The sequence below is a fragment of the Gossypium hirsutum genome, chromosome D04 (assembly GCF_007990345.1).
Source record: "Gossypium hirsutum isolate 1008001.06 chromosome D04, Gossypium_hirsutum_v2.1, whole genome shotgun sequence".
Taxonomy (NCBI): domain Eukaryota; kingdom Viridiplantae; phylum Streptophyta; class Magnoliopsida; order Malvales; family Malvaceae; genus Gossypium; species Gossypium hirsutum.
In genome coordinates this window covers 33662977-33685419 of record NC_053440.1, presented here as the reverse complement: position 1 = coordinate 33685419, position 22443 = coordinate 33662977, and the positions used below count along the sequence as shown (strand labels likewise).

At 33.7% G+C, this 22443-nt stretch overlaps 1 protein-coding gene and 1 long non-coding RNA gene across 6 annotated transcripts; one reads left to right on the top strand and one right to left on the bottom strand.

The window, feature by feature from the left end:
- Positions 1 to 9255: 9255 nt before the first annotated feature.
- LOC107899423 (lipid droplet-associated hydrolase) lies at positions 9256 to 15305 on the bottom strand. Of its 5 annotated transcripts, none has more exons than XM_041091303.1 (13): positions 15164 to 15305; positions 14811 to 14915; positions 14633 to 14706; positions 13965 to 14036; positions 13774 to 13802; positions 13631 to 13681; positions 12626 to 12670; positions 12199 to 12258; positions 12013 to 12095; positions 11481 to 11628; positions 11235 to 11285; positions 10070 to 10174; positions 9256 to 9623 (listed from the first exon to the last, which is right to left on the bottom strand). In XM_041091303.1, exons 1-13 carry the CDS (start codon positions 15226 to 15228, stop codon positions 9486 to 9488), a joined length of 1026 nt encoding a protein of 341 aa, XP_040947237.1. In that variant the 5' UTR covers positions 15229 to 15305; the 3' UTR covers positions 9256 to 9485. The 5 variants fall into 5 exon arrangements, 4 of the variants coding, with proteins under 4 accessions (XP_040947237.1, XP_040947239.1, XP_040947240.1 ...); XM_041091305.1 differs by having other exon boundaries at positions 10030 to 10174; positions 15164 to 15300; XM_041091306.1 differs by having other exon boundaries at positions 13774 to 13830; positions 15164 to 15214.
- A 1074-nt stretch (positions 15306 to 16379) lies between these two features.
- On the top strand, positions 16380 to 20897 carry LOC121216064 (uncharacterized). The gene is made up of 2 exons (XR_005912111.1): positions 16380 to 16463; positions 20283 to 20897. It is a non-coding gene; the product is annotated as an uncharacterized lncRNA (long non-coding RNA).
- The last annotated feature ends 1546 nt before the right edge of the window (positions 20898 to 22443 follow it).

Sequence of the window (22443 nt, the reverse complement as noted above, 5' to 3'; positions counted from 1 at the left end):
GCCTAATATTTCCCTCGGTTATCACCATGGCGCGCCCTTGGCTTGGTCCATCTCGGTGCTCTAGTTCGATTCACAGACCTGCATTCCAAAAGTCACTTATAAGTTCAAAGGAACTTAGTGGGTCTCACTCAATATTACCCTTTTACGGGGTCGTAGAATCTCTCGACTCAAGGGTTTTGTATTTCCTTTCAAACCTTGGCGAATACTTTTCTACTTCCTAGTTGGCGGATAACCATACACCAATATCTACACTTAATCATTTTTTACTTCTTTCATTCAATTGGCAGATCTCAGACTTTACACCTTACTTCGTATCCCATTACACAATTTCTTTGCAAATAGTAGTTGGATAAGCTTCCAGAACAAAAACTCAGCGGATACTACTCTTGACGGATTCCTTTACAATACCGAATGATTATCAGGACATTTGTTACATCATATATTCAAATCAGTCTAGACAAACATACCTTTTTTTTAAAAGAATATAACATTTTAACTCAAGCATTAGAAATCTCAAATGACTTCAATACATAATCTAAGAAATTTTCGGTTTGGAGGACACTTACATTACTCCATATTCCAATACATAAGGCTCATATCATAGAAGATCACTAAGGCAGATTCATCAATTGGTTACTCATGTCGAGAATTCTATTAAAAAATGCCTTATAGGCATACCCGGATCTTTTGCTAGTAGACCAACATCTCACCAATTGATCATTATAGAATTCACTCTACAAATTTCCCAGGTAACACGCCATAAAGGCTTTCGAGAGAATTCCCCATAAAAGCTTCCTAAAGGACTCTCCACAAGGCTTTCCAGAGGATTCCCACAAATGCTTTCCAGAAAATTTGCCACAAAGGCTTTACATGAAATTCGAATTTACTGTTTCAGTAGACCATCTCTGTGGATGCCATGGGGCTTCTCCCACATGGTCTTATACCTTCATGCCCTCTTGGAGTATCATTATATGATGCCATAGAGCCTCACCCACATGGTCTACACATGTCGTATTCGCTTGCAAGGTCGGGTCGTGATCTTTCAGTCCAGTTTGCAATAAAACTGCCTTACCAAAGGCATCACAAATAAAGCTTCGTTTTCATAGTGATCTGCCTGTCCGGTCAACAATATACCTGCCCTTCCGGAGGCTACACAATGGATCTCTTTCTCACCTTTTTACATAACCCAGATTTGTCAAGTACTAGAGTAATATAATAGGAAAATATTAGGCAGTGACTACACACACGCAAATAACATCTTATACCACACAACGTCATATCATGTCGCATATTGTTTAACTATTTGTAGATACCTCTCAGAAAACACACGTGAACATAATTACATGACATGCAATAGTTAAGTTTAGAGACTCTCTAGAGACCTACCTTAACCTTGATCTAGAGCTTCCGTTTCAAATGTTCGTCCCAACCAGCAACAGCAACTACTTACGAGGTTATAAGATTTCCATTAAAATTATTATTACAGATATTTTACTAACATTTAAACTACATGCGACCCCCATACAAGGCCTTCCTGTAACACCATTTCCTTCAATAATCGTAATGTTCAAAACTATAAGACTTACCATAAGGCAGAATTATCTACTCATTATACGAGATCTTAGTCAGATCTTAAATGAAGAAGAAGAAAATGTTGAGGTTAGGAAGAAGAACTTGAACGTTAAACAGAAAGAAAAACCATCTGAAATGGTACCCTCCTTTAAATGTACTCTCAGTCCCCCTAATTTCGGTACCAAATCCCGAGTAGGTAAAAGAAAATCTAACAAAGATTAGCCTCACTGTTGACCAGTCATGGGGAGGTCAAATAAATCTGATTTACTCCTGTTGAGCAATGGCCAACCATGTTGCTTGTGATGATTTGTTTAGTTTTTTGGTTATAGAGTACAAGTAATCTTTCATTTATTTTTATATTGTGCTTTTTACTTTGATCTCACCATCTGTTGATCCAAAATCCCCAAAACTCCCAATCAAACCCAATACAATATCTAATTTGACAGTACTCGTGCTATTCGAGCGTACTATATCTTGGCGGTGACTCTTTCAATGTGGTCTTAGAGATGATTAAGTCTCCTACAGCTTCCTCATACACATGACAAGCTCTTATTGTTCAAAAAAAACTATAACACCCCAAACCCGACCTAGAAGTTAGGCCCGAATCTGGCGTGTCACATTTAAGTGTTTTTTGAAAACCATGTTTTCATTAAAAACCCTTCTTGAAATTTCAAACTTCTTGCCATTTAAAACTTGTATAAAACCTCAGTATGCGTTTGTTTATTTTCAATCGTGGTTTATTAAAAAGTTATTACCTTCAAAACCTAACTGTTAAAGAAAGCTTAATTTAAAGCAAATGATCTACAAGAATGTGATATTTAAAACTTGAGGTGCGGAAACGTAATGTTAGAAAATAATTATTATTTTGGAAAACCATGTTCTACTTCTAGCAGATATAAATCACAATCACATCAAATCCCAAATTTAAAATCCAGAAATTATAGAGGCCTTATTACAACCCGAATCAAAATCAATTTGCTTAAGTAAATGAGCAAAACAGAATAAAACAAGTGCAGTTGTGTGGCCCTCTCCGAGTCCCTCACAACTTCGAACCGTCTAACGCTGGGGATTACCTGAAAGGTTAAAAACGGGGTGAGTTTACGAAAACTCAATGTGTAATCCCCTTATTAAAGAAACAGAAACAGTCTAGGCCTGAGCCCTTAATAGTAAAGTATCAGTGTGGGCCTTAGCCCATTACGGTAACGGTGGCAAATGGCCTTAGCCCCCATCAACCTCGGTTAGACTCGAGCCTAAAACAAATGGCACATATCACATATATCTCGGTCTAACCCCATCTCAATATCAGAATCAGTATATGCAATGCATAAATACCCATACCAGCCCTGCACTCCATCTCTTGTCCAACCTTACACTCCTCTGGGGATTAAATCAACCCACCCATCCCTACACTCCTTAAGTAGTACCGGTTGCAGCACTAACCAAAATTGCAGCAGAGCTGTCAATCACATAATTGGCTTAAAGTCATCGATGGGTCCACAGTCGTCTCATGCGACCCGTGTGACCCTCACATATCAATCATTTCCTCCAATAAAAGATCCCAATCCCATGCAGTATGTCGTGTATGCAGTATGCCATGCTCAGAATCAATCATATATTTATCATAGAATAAGTCGGTCATACATACATTTTAATTCCTAGAGGTAGAACAATCATTTTAACCTGAAGGTATTTCGATAATTTTACCCTTCGGGGGTATTTCGATAATTTTACCCTTTAGGGGTATTTCAGTAATTTTACCCTTCGGAGGTATTTTGATAATTTTATCCATCAAGGTATTTCTATAATTTTACCCATCGAGGGTATTTTGGTAATTTTACCCATCGAGGGTATTTCGGTTATTTTACCCATTGAGGGTATTTCAATAATTTTACCTATCAGGGGTATTTCGATAATTTTACCCATCGAGGGTATTTCGGTTATTGTACCCAACAAGGGTATTTTAGTCATTTTACCCATCGAGGGTATTTTAGTAATTTTAGAGGCCCAATACTTCTAGGCCCAAATTTCGAGGCGTTACAAAAAATTTAGGGTGTACCCCTTCATAAGAGCATACTTTCTTGATTGTAATCTTTCTCCTCTAATAAACATCCTGCGACCAATTCCTTAAATACCGACAACGACCAGATGATTTAGTGCTAGTATGCGCCAATACTCTAACTTACCATTAGGCCAATAAGGTGGTGGATTATGTTATTACAGTGTGCCCAATAGTTCAGCTATTACTTATCTTCTCATATTTATCGTTTTTCGGGGTATGACACTTGTTGTAATGGAAGAGGAGATGGAATCTCTTCCAAATAACAAGACTTGAAGACTCGTGAAACCACCCACTAGAAAGAAAATAGTTGGTTGCAATTGGGTGTTCAAAAAGAAGGATCAAGTCCAGGTGACACTAGATATAAGGCAAAGTTGGTCGCAAATGACTATAGACAAATGGAGGGAGTTGATTTTCACAATATTTTCTCTCTTATTGTGAAGCATACACCCATTCGGGCATTGTTGGCCATTGTAGCATTACTCAACCTTGAATTAGAGCGATTATATGTGAAAACTACATTCCTTCATAGCAATCTAAAGGAGGACATTTACATGTAATAGTCTGAAGGCTACAAGATCGAAGGCAAGGAAGATCATGTTTGCCTTCTTCAAAAAATCTTTGTACAACCTGAAGCAGTCTCTTCGGTAATGGTATAAGAAGTTTGATTCATTTATGTCAAGCATCGATTTTGTACGAAGTATGATAGCTATGTATACTTTTACTGTCTTGATGATGGATCGTATATATACTTGTTGCTTTATGTTAATGATATGCTAATTGCGGCTAAAGATCCATCCGAAATTGATTGGTTGAAAATCATGCTTAACTCTGAATTCAAGATAAATGATCTTGGTGTAGTTAAGAAAATTTTAGGAATGGAAATTTTTAGAGATAGACACTCTGAGAGGATATTCTTGTCACAGAAAAGGTATATCAAAAAGATCCTTAAGCGGTTCAAAATGAAAAATTTGAAGCCAGTTTGTACTCCCTTAGTTGCACAGTTCATACTTTCGGCTTCAAATTCACCATAAATTGAAGATGATGAAAAGTATATGTCCTCGATTCCTTACTCCAATGCAATCGAAAGCTTAATGTATGCAATGTTTTGCACTCGTCTCGATATTTCATATACTGTTAGTGTTGTAAGTAGATACATGGCTAGACCCGAGAAATTATATTGGCAAGCAGTTAAGTAGATTCTCAGATACTTGAGGGGCACATCAAATAATCATTTAGAGTTCAGAAGAAGTTTAGAGGGTTTAGTGGGCTTCGTAGACTCAGATTATGCAGGAGATCTAGACAAAAGAAGATCCCTCACGGGATATCTGTTTGTTTTCGGGAAATGCGCCATTAGCTAGAAAGTTATACTTCAAGCCATTGTAGCATTATTGACTACCGAACTTGAATATGGCAATTACAAAAGCTGTGAAAGAAATCATTTGGTTGACAGGTCTATTTGGGAAGCTAGTTAATAAGCACGATGCAACTATTGTATATTACGATAGCCAAAGTGTCATACATCTCACTAAGGATCGGATGCATCATGAAAGAACAAAGCACATAGACATTCGGTATCACTTTATTTGGGAGGTAGTTGTTCAAGAAGGTATTCAGATTCACAAAATCGGCATAAAAAATAATCTAGCCGATATGATGACCAAAAGTCTTCCAGTTTCCAAGTTCAAACATTGTTTGGACTTGGTCAGCATCCTCCAAAGATCAAGTTAGGCCCTAGACGGGACTCATTAAAGAAGGTGTCGTAGAAATATGAGTCAAGGTAGAGTTTGTGAAATTTGCCTCATATTTTGGACAAAACAGAGTCTACGTTGTGACGAGGAAGAGTTGACATCCCGACAACATGACATGTGATGTCCCAACGAGCCGATAAACAACGTCATGACGTAATGACGTGTTCTCTACTAAAGCGAGTTTCTTCTCCTAGTTAGACTATGCTACCTTCTCCCAGTCGAACTCTAATAACTCTAAGGATATTTAATCAGATTAACCCACGAATTTTAGCCTATAAATACAGCTCTTAACCACCCTAGAGAGCTTGATTCAACAATACAATTAAAAGAGAGTTTTGTGGGAATTTTAGGAGAACTTATGTATTTTGGGTTCGAATTTGTTTTTATTTCTCCATCTTGTACTCCTCTTCGATTATTTGTCATTTTAGTAAAATTTTCTTTGCTCGTGATTTTTTATCCTCTTTAGAGGAATTTTTTCACGTAAATATTTGTGTCCAATTTTCTCTCTTCATTCTTATTCGTTGCTTATACGAGTCTATCCTCAACATAAATTGTTAGTTACAAAGGTATTAATATTTTGTTTGATGGATGTTTAAATTATAATCGATAACAGTAAATAGTGACTTTGTTTTGAAAAAAAAAACAAAGAGTTAAGAAAATGCCTCTTAACCGTCTTGAAATATCTTAATAATAAAATTAAGGGTAAATTATGACTAAATTTTCATTTTAATCATTAACGAATAAATTCTTGTTTTGATCACTTAATTTAAAAAATTACAATTTGATCATTAAACCATTCAAAAGTTTTTATTTCATTATGCTGTTAAAATCAAAGAACCAAAATTCAAACAGTTTTTTTCTTCGATCTCCAAAATTAACATTCAAATTGACTTGGATCTAAAGTATGTTCTTCTTGTTAATGAGTATTGATCCATCGTATCGATCATCAAATCATTTCTTGGAGCTCGCTAATGGAACTTTTAAAAAAAAATTACAACACAGTGACATAAATAAAAACTTTTGAATAGTTCAATAACTTAAATGAAAAGTTTTGAATAATTCAATGATCAAATTATAACTTTTTTAGTTAATTGACCAAAACGAAAACTTAACCATAATTTAGTGAATCCTAAAATTAACCTAAGAACATGTTAAAAAAAATCTTAAATCGAACTCAAATTTCAGCTCAAATAATGGTGTTTTAAGTCCAACATGAGAATGAACCTCAGACCGAAATAAAAAAAATTCGGCATACACGGCAAAGGTACCTAAATTTACACTAGATTAAACATGAGTAATAGGTACAATAAACCATCTAATAAGGCTGACTTCACTCAGACCACTCACGTGAGGATAGAAAATGCCTCACCATGAACAAGACAATGGATTTTCCTTTTGTCTTTTATACTGTTTGTAACTTTGTCACATAGAATAGGGTGTGACTGCTGATTAGGGGCATATCTCTAGAATACATATACAGACACATATACTTCTTCAAAATAAATAATATATAAAAGAATAAGAGTGACATATAATATAAGTAGTTCACATATGGACATGGATGCTACCATCTTTATATAGCATTTCTTACACGCTCTCTACCATTATTGCAAATGGTTATGAGATGATTATCATACAAAATCGATAAATATTAGTCAAAACTATGGCCCAACTTGATATGTTAAAGAACTAACTCTATGTTTGGTTGGCTGTAATAACAATGTATTACAACCTAATTTAGTGGGCCCATCACTAAACCGTTGTTTGATTGGTTGTAATAGTTATTACAGCCCTATTCCATACGGTCTTAGTCAGAGTAAAAATGTAGCATACAATTCCGTGCTTTCCCCACTGAATGGTGATTCAGGGAACGAGTGACATAACAAATCTTTTTCTCTTCAATATATTTACAAAATTAGAATTCTTGATAGCTTAATCCATTGAAAAAAAAAAGATCCGATAAGTTTTAATTCAAACCCAAATTTCAAATGCCCTAAATATGAGGTTCTTATAATGGGTTTTGGTTTACAAATCTAATCTGTCAATTCTTAGTTTATTTGATATTCTTTTATCAAATTGTAAGATTTTTATTTTTCAGTATTTTCTATTGAAATTACTATTTTATTTTATTTATTGTTGCTTTTTTATTATTATTGTGTACATGAATGTACTGCTTTTAAAGTTGATTTCAATGAAATTATTGTATAATTGCGCTTGTGGGTTCTTATTATTTTTGGTTAATGAAAGTTTTTCTGGTTTAATATATTTTTTTATGATAATTATTTAAAAAAATAAGGGCTTCCACTATCACAATGGGTTTTCTTATGGTGATTTCATATAAACTTGGTGAGGTATAATTTATAAATCATGATTTTTCAAAGACCTACATCAAGAAGTGTAAAAAATATACTTCTTGTACTAAAAATCATATTTCCATTTTCGTATGACAAACTTTACATTCATGAAGCTTCCTTCTCGTTTCTTTTGCAGCCAAAGATGGCCCAAATTGTTTTTTTTTTAATAACCAGTAATTCAATAATTCTAGAGAGTAGATATGTGAAAATTGGTGAACATTGTCCATGAAAATCAAAGAGACCCTTTTTTTGTATTTGTGAAAATTCTGTGTGGTTTTCTTTGTTGCGTTGGGTTTTTTGTTTTTAATTCTTGCATATCAGTTAAATATCATGGTTAATAGTTTCTGGTTGTGGTAAGGTTGTAAAATAAATTTGTTACCTTTTACATTTGCATTCACCAATATCAATTTGCATATTCGCGGAAATAAGCAAGTATCTGGTTTTAGAGGCCAACATTTTTAATGTAGTTTCATTTTGTTGATGAATCAATTTACAATGGTGGAAGTTGCACATCAATTTAATAACAATTTTAATTTAGTTTCATTTTGTTGAAGGATGATTTCAATCGATTGTTTGATGCTTTGAATGTTTATGCTGCCGATAAACACCAACAAATGGTATGCAAAGAAAGTATTTGCAGCTGCTTTAAATCGATTGTTTGATGTTTAAATCAATTCTTTTCTACTTTTAATAGATTGTTTTGTTATTTGAATGGTCGATTCATTATGATTTAAATAAATTCTTTTTGGATTAACTCGATTCAAAAACCCAACAAACTTAAAGAGGCAACAAACAACTTTAATGTTGTTAATAAGATGGACTTCGTCTTTTGATCCTCATATTGGCAAAACAACAATTCAACTTTAACACATTAAGCCAACTGTTAGAATACCTTAATTAGGAATCATATATTGCATGCTTTGAAGATGCATTTGTAAAATTTTAATCAACATAGCATTTTGTTTATGGTGATATACATCTTTTAATCTAAAGAATTATACCAATGGCAATGCTAAATATGACCCGAGATATTTCAAATTTAATATAAGCTAATAACATCATGTAATTTTTGTTAATGTATGAACAATACGTTTGGATGTAAAATATAATTATCAAGTTATTTATTACTTTTAATCTTTTACTTTTTAGTTTAGATGAAAATTAAATTATTTGTTTCAGTAATAATATTCTAGCACATTAAATTTATATTGCAGGCTATATATTATTTTTTTAATGTTATATATTAATTTATATTTAAATAATAATTATATTAAGAATATTATTAAATTATATATTTTTATTTTTATTTTTATTAAATTTTATTTAATAATAATTATATTAAAATATGATTAAATTATTTTTTTATTTTTATTAAATTATATATTTAATAATAATCCTATTAAAATTTAATAACAATAACCATAATCATTTATTTAAAAAACTTCTGCTAAGAGTAGTTTGGTCATTTTAGCTTTTTCCTTATGCTATTATAATATCTATTCCATTTAACCAAATACAATAATACTATTAAAGTTCTATTTCATTCCATTTAATCAAACAATTGAATTACTGATTACAGCTCTATTCCATTACAACTTTATTCTATTACAACTCTATTCCATTAGAGTGAACCAAAGTACGTTAAGAGTGATATCTAGCTTATTTCAGATGTCACTGCAGTTGATTTGATACTCAAACCAACTGCATTGCAATCAAAATAATGCAATAATTATAAGACTGATCTTACCGGCATCATCTTGCTAATTTGTTCTTTATCAGGCTAGCAACATGGCGAGCAACCCATATGGAGCCAGCCTCCGTACAACAAAAACCGTGAGTGTGGCCCTCCCTTTCTATTGATAGAGCAATTCCTGAGGCCTGCCTAGAGACCTAAGAGGGAAACAAATAAAATTAAACCAAATTAAACATGTTTCTCGGCAACAAAGGGTAAATGATGGCAAGTAAAGATGGAACAACTGTTAAAGTGGAAAGCCAGAAAAGCACAATATCAAAAGTAACACCATGTTCTTGATGGTTACTGTAATAACCACCTTCCTATCAGATGCACCATCTCTACATCAGTATAGCTGCAAGATTTCTAAGTAACACCATTTGTTTTTTGCATTTTGTTGTATCAGGACTTTTACTGCAAGGGACATCTAGTTTGATAAGCAATTTCGATTCAATAGCAGGCTGCCTTAGGTTTATCTTTCTCTTTATCTTTTTTATTAATCAAGCTACCGTGTTGATGGCCTCTTACGGTTCTCTAGCAATAGGGGGTTTTGAGGGTCCGAACCTGAAATACAAGACTTGAGAAAGAGAGAGTTGGATTCTACCTCTTCGAACATTTGTAATGGACCCCAGTGATCATCAATGCCATACAAGAATGAAATTTTCTCCTGGTTTTCTCTCATAAATTCCCAATCTGGTGTTTCTGAAAGCTAACAGACAAGGATTAAAGTAAGTAAATGACGACAAGATTGTTGATGTAAGTTTATAGCCCTATCTCAGTAAATCAGCCCTATATTTTTCAATCTGCAGTGGTGCACTTGAACCAAAAACAAAAGACAACATAATGCCACAAACGGAAGCAGGAAACCACGAAAGATGCAATCCTTGTTTTGGAACTAAATATCCATTAACACAATGATATGAACAGTCCAAGCAAAAAGCACCAGGTTTTATAATCCGAAACTTATTCAAACGACAGACTAAAATCATCCAAGGTGCAGTCAACCTCAGTATCGATCGATGTATGGAAGTGCAGTGATCTAAACAAAAGAAACATAAATGGACCTGCGTTAACACACATCATAAAAGACTATATTGTGGTTTTTTGAGGCAACAAGACAAAACCAGACATCTGAATGGGGGTAATTTTATGTATTTGTGAATCAGATTTGTTTTTAGGGATCTACAAGAAAAGCAAGAAAAATCAGTGAAAGTATTCCCAAGCAGAAAGGTTGCACAAATACAATAACAACAAAAGCACATGATCAAGAACATTTATGAATTCGATGTGGCATGAAATGTTCTTGGACAAGATACTTGTGTTGTTCTAAATTATGACCAATTTTTATAAAATTTTAGGGTGTGCTTAATTGGATGGAAAAGTGGAGAGATGGGAGGAGGGAATGGAAAAGTAGAAAGAAAATAAATTTGGAATGCGCTTGGTTGGGAAGGAAAGTGAGAGGAAAGAGAATAGGAGTGATATTTTTTATCCTAATACATAAAAACCAATCCTTCCAAATTGGAATGATGAGAGGAGAGAAAATCGGAGAGAAGTGTATGTTAGTTCAAATTATACATTTTTCAATTGTTGCATTTTCTTTTTATTTTTCCATCTTTCCTACCAAAGACACCTATGGAAAGAAAATATATTTTCCATCCCTCTAGTTTTTCACCCTTTCAATTTTCCATCTTTCCAATTTTCTTTCCTTCGTACTAAGCAAAGCCTTAGTCTCTTACAGCACCAATTTCCTGTTGTCAGCATGAGCATACCTTTATGAACTCCGTCCTGGCCATATATAGCACATTGTGTATAGTATGATACTGCAAATAAAAAATATGTAAAACAAAAATTAAAGCCTTCAATATTAAACAAGCACTTGATTTTAATACACACATATATACACGCAAGAATACAATTAAATAGTCCCCTAGGGCAATCTGTACTGAGGGTGCGAATAGACCCAGAAAAGAAAGAAATACTGCTTATAATCAGAAAGAACTGCAACAGGACTTGACCTGTGGTAAGTGAGAGCAACAAGCTTCGTGGGCAGTATTAGACCATGACTTCCCATTCGAAAGTTCAGAAATTAGCCTCAAAACCTGTCTTGGTAACAAGCTCAACGATGCTACAAAAAGTGTAACCATAGTGGACAGTACTCTGGACCTGAAACCCATATATTGATTCTATTCAGTCTCCAATCCGTATCCATGAACAATAGAATGTTAAAATTTTGAACAAATATTCAAAACCACCATAGCAGATAAGGTTTTCTTTTATTTTAGGTTATAAAAGATGAGTGAATAAATGATATATGAGATTATGATTCTGAACAAACTTTACAAGTATTGTTCAGTTAGGGAATCATATGGTATAGTGGGAAAGGAAATTTAAACATGCCATACAATACTGCAGTGTGGAGCAAGTGCGACAAATAGAAGAAGAGTGAGGGCAGAATACTGGAAATTAGTATTCATCATAATAGAGATCTGAAATGTTTCCCACACAAACCATGCATAGTGGGAAGCAATGATAAAGAAAGAGTCTTACATAATAACCTTCACGATGACAGCCTGTTTCTTTGATTGCAGATTTAAGGCTAAAAATGGGTAGAGTCCAATGCAATACATTGCCTAAAACACCAGATTAAGAATTTTAGGAAACAATTTTTTTCGTTTCACAAACTTGAATGGTAAAAATTATGTTGAATAAATTAGTTGAAAATGGTCATTCCACCTTCTCTGGCAGCCTCCTTAGCATTTCTAGTGCTATATATGAACCAATAGAGTGCCCTACCTTCATGGAAAATTAAACATCTACAATGAGTTTAAACTTAGAAATCAGAATCGACTGCAAGAATTTTGGAATACATCACTTTATGAAATTTTAGTGTTTCCTTCCAAGCCAAAATATTATTCACTAGTAGAAATGAAAATCAAACATGTGTCCTTAACAGAAAAACAAATAAAAAGGCACTTATTGAAAAAGATGTTGAACATTATCAAATGTTAGATTGAAAACTATATGCCAAGAATGAAAAAGATATTTCTCCTTGTATCGGGGGAAAAGAAAAACATTTCAAGAGGTTATATTCTTGGAAGAAGAAACTGTTTCTAGGACTAGCAGGAAGATGAAACTACAGAAAGTTAGAAATTAGTCTTACAAGAACTAAAGGGGCTTCAATATTTTGCACTTTGATGAACTCAATCTGCAAAAGTAAAAATTAAAGCAAAGTTATAATCCTTTATGATGAATTGGTAAGCTAAACATGGTTTTCATCGTGATTCTAAGCTAAAGATCTTCATCTAGAAAGATAGGCTAGGCAAAAAGGATAACCAATAATCCAATTCAACAAGAAAAAGAAGCTTCGTCAATGCTGGAGAATAGTTAATTTGATTTTCAAGCGACTAACACATAAAACTTCAGTTCTCAAGTTTATCCTCACTAAATTCAGTCTTCCAACCATGGTAGTCAGTACCGTACCAATACTGGCCAGTAAGTACCGTTCCGGTCCTAAACCGCTACCAAGTAGTCTATGTTCAGTTTCAGTCAAAGTTTTGGTGCATTTTGGATATTTCGGTGTGTTTCAGCCTGTATCGGTCAATTTCGGCCCATACCGGTTGGTACAAAATTTGATATTTTAAACCAATCTTTTTAAATGTTCCTTCTTTAATTTTTCTATAATTACATTTAAAATTAAAATATAGTTATAAATTAAGTTATTGAACGTAATTAATAATTTTAAAACTTATATTTACATATAAATATATTTATATCGATGTAATTGAGATATATTATGAATATATAACATATATGGATGTAACTGAGATAAATCATGTATTATAACAATTAATTTATTAAGAAACTAAAAATCAGGATAAAGATACCAATACACTGAAACATGTCGGTACTGGTACGAACTAGTATCAAGGCAAAAACGGTACGCCCACCAGTATGGTACTGACTAACTTGCTTCCAACTCAGAGCATATTAGTTAAGAATTTTTAAACAGCTCAACAGACAAGGTAAATCAAAATATATCATATTCATGGACAATTCAGGAAATTAAAATTAATAATAGAGAATACTGGCAATTTTGAAAGAGACTCGCTAAAATTCTTCTTATTTATCAATATGCTAAAAGCTAAATAAATAAATAGAAGGTCACCTTGTGATCAATTTGTTCTTGCAAGGAATACAACTTTCCGTGTTCCCAATTCTTCAACGGAGGTTAAAGAAGAAGGAAATAATTAGAAAATCAAAGATGCACATAGATTACAAAAAAAAAAAAAAAAAACCCATTGTAGGTACCTTTTCTGTATGACCTGAAGCGCCAACAGCTGCTTGGAACCGTAGGAAAGCAAGAAACTATTAAATACAATAATAGGGCTAATGATGATAATAATAATAATAATAATAATAATAATAATAATAATAATAATAATAATAATAATAATAAAGAGAATATTTTTCATTAAAAGAGAAACTTCTCAATCTGTTACCTGATACAGATGCCATTCCTCCCAGGGACTTGAACAATGATTCCACAAATTCCTTGTAAAAGGTAATAACACCTGAGATCATCAGATGCAATTGAGATCTAATTCTAACAATTCAAATAGGGTTAATATACAATATGGTACCTGAGTTTGGCTTCAACATTTAATTCAGTACCTAAGTTTTCATTCGTCCTAATTTGCTACCTGAGTTTGGCTTCAATGCTCACTTTGGTACCTAAACCAAATGGCATCATGTGGTCCAACGAGTATTTGATGTCTAATCTAGTAAAAAGAATATGGATACTTAACTGGGACCAAAACATTCTCGGATACTAAATAGAACATTGAAGTCAAACTTGGGTACTTGAGAAAAATATTCATTCATCCTAATTTGCTACCTGAGTTTGATTTCAATGTTCAATTTGGTACCTAAACCAAATGGCATCATGTGGTCCAACGAGTCTTTGATGTCTAATCTAGTAAAAAAATTATAGATGCTTACTTGGGACCATAACATTCTCGGATACTAAATAGAACATTGAAGTCAAAATTGGTTACTTGGTAAAAATATTAGTATCAAATTGAACCTTAAAGCCAAAATCAGGTACAAGATAGTATATTAACCCATTCAACTAATACTAAAATAGTACATCAAAGACATTAAAACATACCAGGATTTCCAGGAACAAACACAACATGAAAAGAGGGACGATCAGCACGAATTTCAAGTATCTCAGTCATGCAACTGCAGAGCAAAGATGTCCAAAAAGATCAATAAAACAAGCATCGATATGAAACCTCTTTAAAAACTAAAGAAAATAAAATAGAATCTTTACAAACATAACATACCCGGAGACACTGCACAACCTAAGATTTACACATTTCGTAGCATTTGAATCCAAATCCGTAAAATCCATTTCTCTACGCCTGGAATTTGGTATGCTATCAGTTCTCCTGAAAATTGAAAAAAAGTTTATCGGGTTGACTTAAAAATTCCTCATGCTGTCAACAACTGGGCTGTACCCATATTTCATGACATTGTAAGTGCTTAAAAACTGAGAATAATGAAGCCTGTTGTCACATGCATCAACAATCTTATAAAGCTAATGCATACAGAAGACAGTTGGGAGAGTTTTTTGTTTCTTTTTATAAACCCAGAAATATAGTTGCATATTATCATCAAATGAAGAATTGGAATATACCTGTACTTGAAGGAGCGAATAAAAGAACGGGGTCTCTCTGTTAGAGCAGCAATACGAGCTAACATTTCTGATCTTTTTCGCTCAAACCTTTTATAATTATAGATTTATTATATGCTATTTTCAGTCGGTTCTTTTGTAAAGCTGTAACAAATGTTTCCTGTTTAAGCCTTAAGCGGATTGTTCTTGGGCTGAAAAAAAGTGATGGAGAGTGAGCTGACCCAGTTAGCTACCATACGAGTACCTAACAGGAAAATGGGCCAGGATGAGAACTTACCACTGAATCTCTGACCACTTACCGTTGAGCCCGAATCAGCTGATTTTATGTATTTAATATTTAATTATTTTTAAATATTATATTTTTAACATATTAATTAACATGAAATAATATTTTTATTTTAATTATTAAAATATATTAATTTATTAATTCAAATATTATAATATGAAATTTCCAAATAATAATTAAGGCATTTCTAAATGCAAAGTAAGATTATTAAAAATAATAACTAATTAGCATAATTAACTATTAATTAAGTTTAAAATGCATAAAATTATACCAAAATAATAAGTTCTTTCTTCAAATAAAATTAGCACAACTTTTTTACATCAAAATTTTTAATTAATAACACCTTTTTTTCTTATATTTTATACTTCGAGTTCTAATTAAGTAATAATTCTATTTTAAAATTTGAATAATTTTTAACTAATAATTATAAATTAAATTATAATTATGTATGATTATCACAAATTTTATTAAATCATAATTATTTTTAAATGTGCAATTGTTACAACTTTTATTTTGCATCAATTTTTTAATTAATATTTCTCAATTATACATTATAATTATTTTTAAATGTTAATTTAGTAATATGAAGAAAACTAAAGAGTATTTTCAATCAATTCAAAGATTTTTTTCAAACTCATGCTTTTATATATATATATATATTATGGATATAGATTATAGATGAATAAAATTTCGACAAGGTATATAACTTGTTTTACATTTCATAATTGAATTTATAAAAGGCTTCAAATTCTAATAAATTTACTTACACTTAATTATTTTAAATTCGTATTAAATTTGATTATTTATATTTATATTTTGTATTAAATATTTGATTAAATTAATATTAAAAATCAATCCAACACCAATTCAATAGGATAATAATGAAAATATCTTACTTAAAAAGTCTTTTATTATAGGTCAAGCTCATCAGCTCACAGATTGAAAATGGGACTGGTAAGGAGGTGTTGAATAGTGATGGGAAAGTCATGAAGAAAATCATTTGCCCAAGAAATAAAGGTCAGTCTTTGGTTTTTTTATTATTATTATTTTCAAATAATGTGTTTTTCTATATTTTCATGGAATTTTCAAGGGTGCGCCAGTAGCAAATTTTCACGTATTTTTGTGAGAATAATCGAGAGCACAAGCTTGATATTGTGAGTCTTTTAGATACTAGAGTTAGTGGTGTTAAAGCTGATTTGATCATCACTAATCTCGGTTTTCAATTCTCTCATTGTGTGGAGGCATTTGGTTTTTCTAGGGGTATTTGGATTAGATGGAATGAGTTAATTTGTGTCAAAGTCCTTCGGAGCCATCCTCAAATTGTTTTGTTACAGGTTTTTGATAATTCTCTAGATCGACCTTTGTTTTTTTCGTTTATAGTAGTCATTATAGTCGAAAACAAAAACACCTTTGGGAAGGCTTCAAGATGACTATTCCAAGTAACGAGTCTCCTTGGTTGGCAGTAGGGGACTTTAATGCACTTATTTCTTCTAGAGAAAAAAGAGGTGGGCAAATTATTTAGAAAATATGCCCTTTTTTTGGTGATTTTATGGAACCGACTAAATAGCATGATTTGGGGTTTAGAGGCCCTTCTTTTACATGGCATAGAGGTGGTGTGTTTGAGCACTTAGATGGAGCTATTGGCAATGATGAGTGGACTGACTCTTTCCGAAATTGGTCAGTGACTCATCTTCCAATACTCAAATCTAACCATAGACCTCTCTTGGTTTCTCTCAAACCATCGTTTCGCTTATCTAAAGGTCGTCCTTTTCATTTTTTAGCTGGTTGGTTAGAACATCCAGATTTCTCGAAGTTTTTCATGGAAAAGTGGAGCTTTAATGGGTATTTTTCGGATTCTTTTGCTCACTTCATGAATCAACTCAAGAGGAATAAAAATGTGTGGACATATCGGGACACATAAAAAAATGATGATTCAGAAACTCTCTAATTTTCAGAAGGGTATGGGTTATTCTCAATCGGATTCTTTATTTTAGTTGGAAATTAATGTCCAGGAGGACTTTGAAAATGTGCTTCATCATAAGGAACTTCTTTAGAAACAGAAGGCGAGATATGACTGGCTTCTTCTAAGAGACATAAATACAAAATCTTATCATCAGTGTACACTTCAAAGGAGAAAACAAAGTTGGATCATGGCCTTGAAGAATGGGCTGGGAGAATGGATTTTTGATGAGGAAGAATTACAAAATGAAGCGATTAGGTTCTTTCAGAATTTGTATGGTGAGAAACCGAAATCGATGAGAGCCTTGCCTCTTAGCTCGTTTTCCCGGATTGCAGAGGGAGATTTCCAACTCTTGTATAAATCGGTCTCTAATGAGGAAATAAAGATTGCTTTTTTTATATGGACCCATTAAAGGCCCTAGGTAGTGATGGGTTTCATGCCCTTTTCTTTCATAGTCAGTGGGACCGAGTCGGTGATGTCGTCTGTTCTTGGGTTAAAAATGTTTTTTCAATGGAGTGCATTGATCTTGAATTGAACAACATCCTTATCGTCTTTATTCCTAAAGTTCAAAATCCTAAAAATATTTCACAGTTCAGGCCTATAAGCTTGAGTTCAGTTCTATATAAATTGGTTATGAAGATAATTGTAAATTAGTTTAAAGTGGTCTTCTCGAAGATCATTAGGCAATATCAGTCTGGATTTATTGTTGGGAGAAATATCACAAATAATATTATAATCGTTCAAGAAGTGATACACTCTATGAAAATCATACAAAAGAATTGGAAATGGTTGGCGATCAAGATAGATCTTGAAAAGGCTTATGATCGGGTGAAATGGGATTTCATTGACGCATCTCTCCAGGCTGAAGGTATTCTTAACACTCTCTGTCATGTTATTATGTTAGCTATCACTAATTCTACCATGTAGAACTTGTGGAATGGAATTGTCTTAGAAATTCTGTCTCGTAAGAGTTGTTCGTCAAAGGGTGTCCTTTATCCCTTTATCTCTTTCTGCTGTGTATGGAGTGGCTCAGACATAGCATCCACTTGACTATCAACTCTAGGCAATCGATTCTTATTCGTCTGTCTCGACTAGGTCCACCTCTTTCGTATTTATTCTTTGCTGACGATTTATTTCTCTTTTGTCAAGCCAATAAAAAGTCAAGCCAGAATCCTAAAAGGTGTATTGAATGGATTTTGTGGCTATTCTGGACATAGGATAACTGCGTACAAATCTAATATCTTCTTTTCTAAAGGTTTTAATGATGAGTTAAGGGAGCAGGTTTGTAATCTACTCAGATTCCACTGAGTTTAGAATCTTGGGACCTATTTGGTTGTGCCTCTATTTCATGATAGAGTTACAAATAGCACCTTGTGGTTTGTAGTTGAAAAGGTTTGAAGCAAACTTTATAGCTGGAATGTTAAGAAGTTATCAATAGGAGGAAGAGCCACCCTGACTTAGTTAGTATTGTTGTCAATCCTTAGCTACTTCATGTAATCTATTATGACCCCTAAAGGGCTTTGCAAGGAAATTGAACATATGGTTAGACAGTTTACTTGGGGCTATTCACTTGGTGAAAAAAATTTGGCTTGGTTCCTTGGGAAAATCTCTACCAACCCCGGGATCATGGTAGACTCGGCATTAAGAAGTTACAAGATCATATTACTTCTTTTATGATGATGTTGGGTTTAGCCTTGTGTCTGACTCTATAGCTCTTTGGGTTTGGGTTCTTCGGGGTAAATATAGAATTCCGCTTGGATTTCCTAATACATTATCGAGTGGAAGGGGTTTTTTCTTATGAAAAGCTCTCACTAAGGCTTGGCCTCTTATTCTGGAAAATCTACTTTGGTCAATAAGGGATGGAAACAATATTAGATGTTGGTGAGATCCATGGATTTCGGATATAGGATCTCTGGCTAGTGTAATTCCAAGACATCCCAATCTTGATATGGACTACCTTCTCAGCGAGATGCTTACATGTGATGGTGTATGGAATCTTGACCTCTTCCAGATTTGGCTATCAAAAGAGATGATCCGAAGGATTGTCACAAATCCTCCTCCCCATCCAGATGCAAGGGGTGATAGGATCATTTGAGGTGGCACTTCGACAAGTTCTTTCTCCATCAAAACTGCTTATGGGAAGATTTGAGAAAAATCATGGAACTCGAAGGAGGCGGTATGACAGATTCCCTAGAAATTCCAAGGTCTCTAAAAAGTTAGGTTCTTTATTTTGCTTATTCTTAAGTAGAGCTTGCTTACTAATATGGAAAGATTTCATCGAAAGATCAGACATGATTCGACCTGTTGATGTGAGCTCGCCCATCAAGCCTAATGACGAACCTATGGAGTTGCCATTGGGGCCAATCACTCGAGCCCGTGCCAAGAGGTTTCAAGAAGTTGTGGGTAGCTACATTGCTCGAGTTTGGATCGATGGAATGGCTGAACATCAAGTGGCCAGCTCAAGTAGCTCGATGTGCAATTTTCTACAAGCTGACTTAGCTTGTGCTAGCTCAAAGGAGCTCAAATCGTCATTTAGTTAGCTCATAGAGCTAGATTGCAGTTTATTTAATTATTGCATTTTAGTTGCTGAATAAAGTTATTAATTAAGTTAGTTAATTAGTTAAGTTTTAGTTTAATAAATTAATTGGTCTAAATTCTGGACATTTTAAATTCGAGTATTAATGTGCTGTAAAGTTGTCTTAATTTAATACAAGTTTTTAATATGTCTTAAGCCAGCTGAAATTAATATAGATAATTAATATGTCTTAGTTCATGCATAAAAAATGCCTTAAGTAGCTGCCGAAATTATGTTGACATATTGCATGAATTTATTTTGTCCTAAAACAAGAATTAAAGGCTGTTTTAATTTGGTGCAGGAATTTGGCATGGACGGCATTCAATTTGGCTGCTGCTGATTACTCTCCTCCATGCACCCCTTCATGAACAGCAAGTGTCTTTTGGGAGCTTCCTTTCACTTTCCAAAGTAGCTCAATTCAGCTCATCAATCACCTTGGAAGACGCCACCAGCAGCTGAACAAATTTTTCTATCTTTTGGCCATTCGGTTTCATGAGTTCACACACACGGCTGCTCCTATTCTTTGTTCACACCATGGGGCTGTTGGAGATCCCCAAAACTTCATTAAAAGCATGCAAGTTGTTCATCTCACCAATGAGTCTTCATAAAAGCTTTTCCAAGCTTCTAGGCCGAACCAAGACACTCCATTCAGCTCACCAACACTTCCATTAATGTTAATGGACTTCATCTAGAAGCTGACCAATTGAATTATTCATGCATGAAACTTCCCAAAGATGTTCTAGGAAGCTTCTTGGAAATTTCCAGCCTCTTTTGTTTTAATTTTGGCTGACCATTCAGCAACTTAATTGTCCATTCGGCTACCTTAGGCTTAGACTATAAATATGTGCTCATTTACACTTTGTAGGGACTTTTGAATCTTTTATGAACTTTATGTACTTTGTGAGTTTGTTTTCAACTCTCATTGTTCTCCAAAGACTGGTCTGACTTATCAAGTAACCCTTGTGGCATCAACCCGTTTTTGTTTTCCAAACTTATCACTTTGTCTATAAAGTGTGGCATTCAAATTATACCGAGGTTCCTATCAATATTGATAGTGGGTCGAGGTTGCATCTCTTTTATCTATCTTCCAGCTGTTATTATCCCAACCTAAGCATTCATATAAGTTTCGGGTTAACACACTTATATTGGGTTAGTTCAACTTGAATACTTGGTTTACAATTCATCTATCCATCCCAAAACTACCCATAACTTCTTTTGAACCAATCTGAGCCTTTATCTCTTCTTTCTTAACCTATTTTTGGCAAAGCTTTAAACATTACTCTATTCACGATCGGGAAAACAATTATGACTCAACTCTATATCGAAGCGAGTGCGTATCACCTGTGGTGTTTGTGGACATTGTTTTGAAGATATACTTCATGTCATTAGAGATTATTCTCTAGCAAAGAGTATCTGGGATCAGATAATTCCAGTAGATCGACAAACTTGGTTTTATTCTAGTAATTTATAGGAGTGGATCGTACTAAACTTGCAGAATCAACATGGTAGGCTAATGGGAGATGTGGATTGGAATTGTCTCTTTGGAATAATCATTTGGTGCATCTAGAAGAGTCGTAATCTCTTCACTTTTCAAGGACCGTGCTAGACTTCTAGTGAAATTATCGAGGTATCTTATTGTTTGGCAAAACAATATGTCTCTCTTAAAAGGGATTCCTTGCCCGAGATATAAAGTTTAGTTCCAAACCCTCACCTGTCAAGTAATTGGGTTTGTTTAAATACTGATAGGTCAGTTAGAAATGAAGCAGGCTTTGCGGCTATGGGAGGAATTGTTCGTGATTAAAATGGGAGATGGATTCTTGTCTATAACATATACTTGGGGAACTACTCTGTGTAAGATGCCGAATTATAGGGTATATTGGATTATTTGGCTATTTTGATCTATCGAGGTTATGATATTATCTTAATTCCATATGATAATCTTGAGGTAGCTAAAGTCATTTAGGAGTATTCTTCTTAGGGTCCCAATTCTATGTTAATCAGAAGAATTCATTGACTTTTGCTGCAGTTCGAACAATGGAGTATATGCCATATCTTTAGAGAGGATAATTAGGTTGCTGATAGCCTGGTCAAGCTGGTTCAAGATAAACATGGCTGGCTTCAGCTCGAATTGTTGTGCCTCGATTTCGAGTCTCCTAATACTCATATTAAGCTCATGAAACAATGGCACAACATATTGTCTTTAAGCTCTATCCCTATCATCAGTAATAATGATAGAATTTTGAGCATGATTTACTCCATTTCCTTGATTCTGGTTTTTATTTTTTAAATTCATCTCTTTGGTCCTTCTTTGAGCTGCTTATCTTCTCGTTTGTCGGAAAGTCTTTTCAATTTCAGGATCTACAAGGAGTAAGTCAATAATTCGATCAATACTCATAAACACCTAAAACAATCACAGAAAAAATAATTAAATTAAAAGTAAAAAAAATAAACCAAATGCAAAA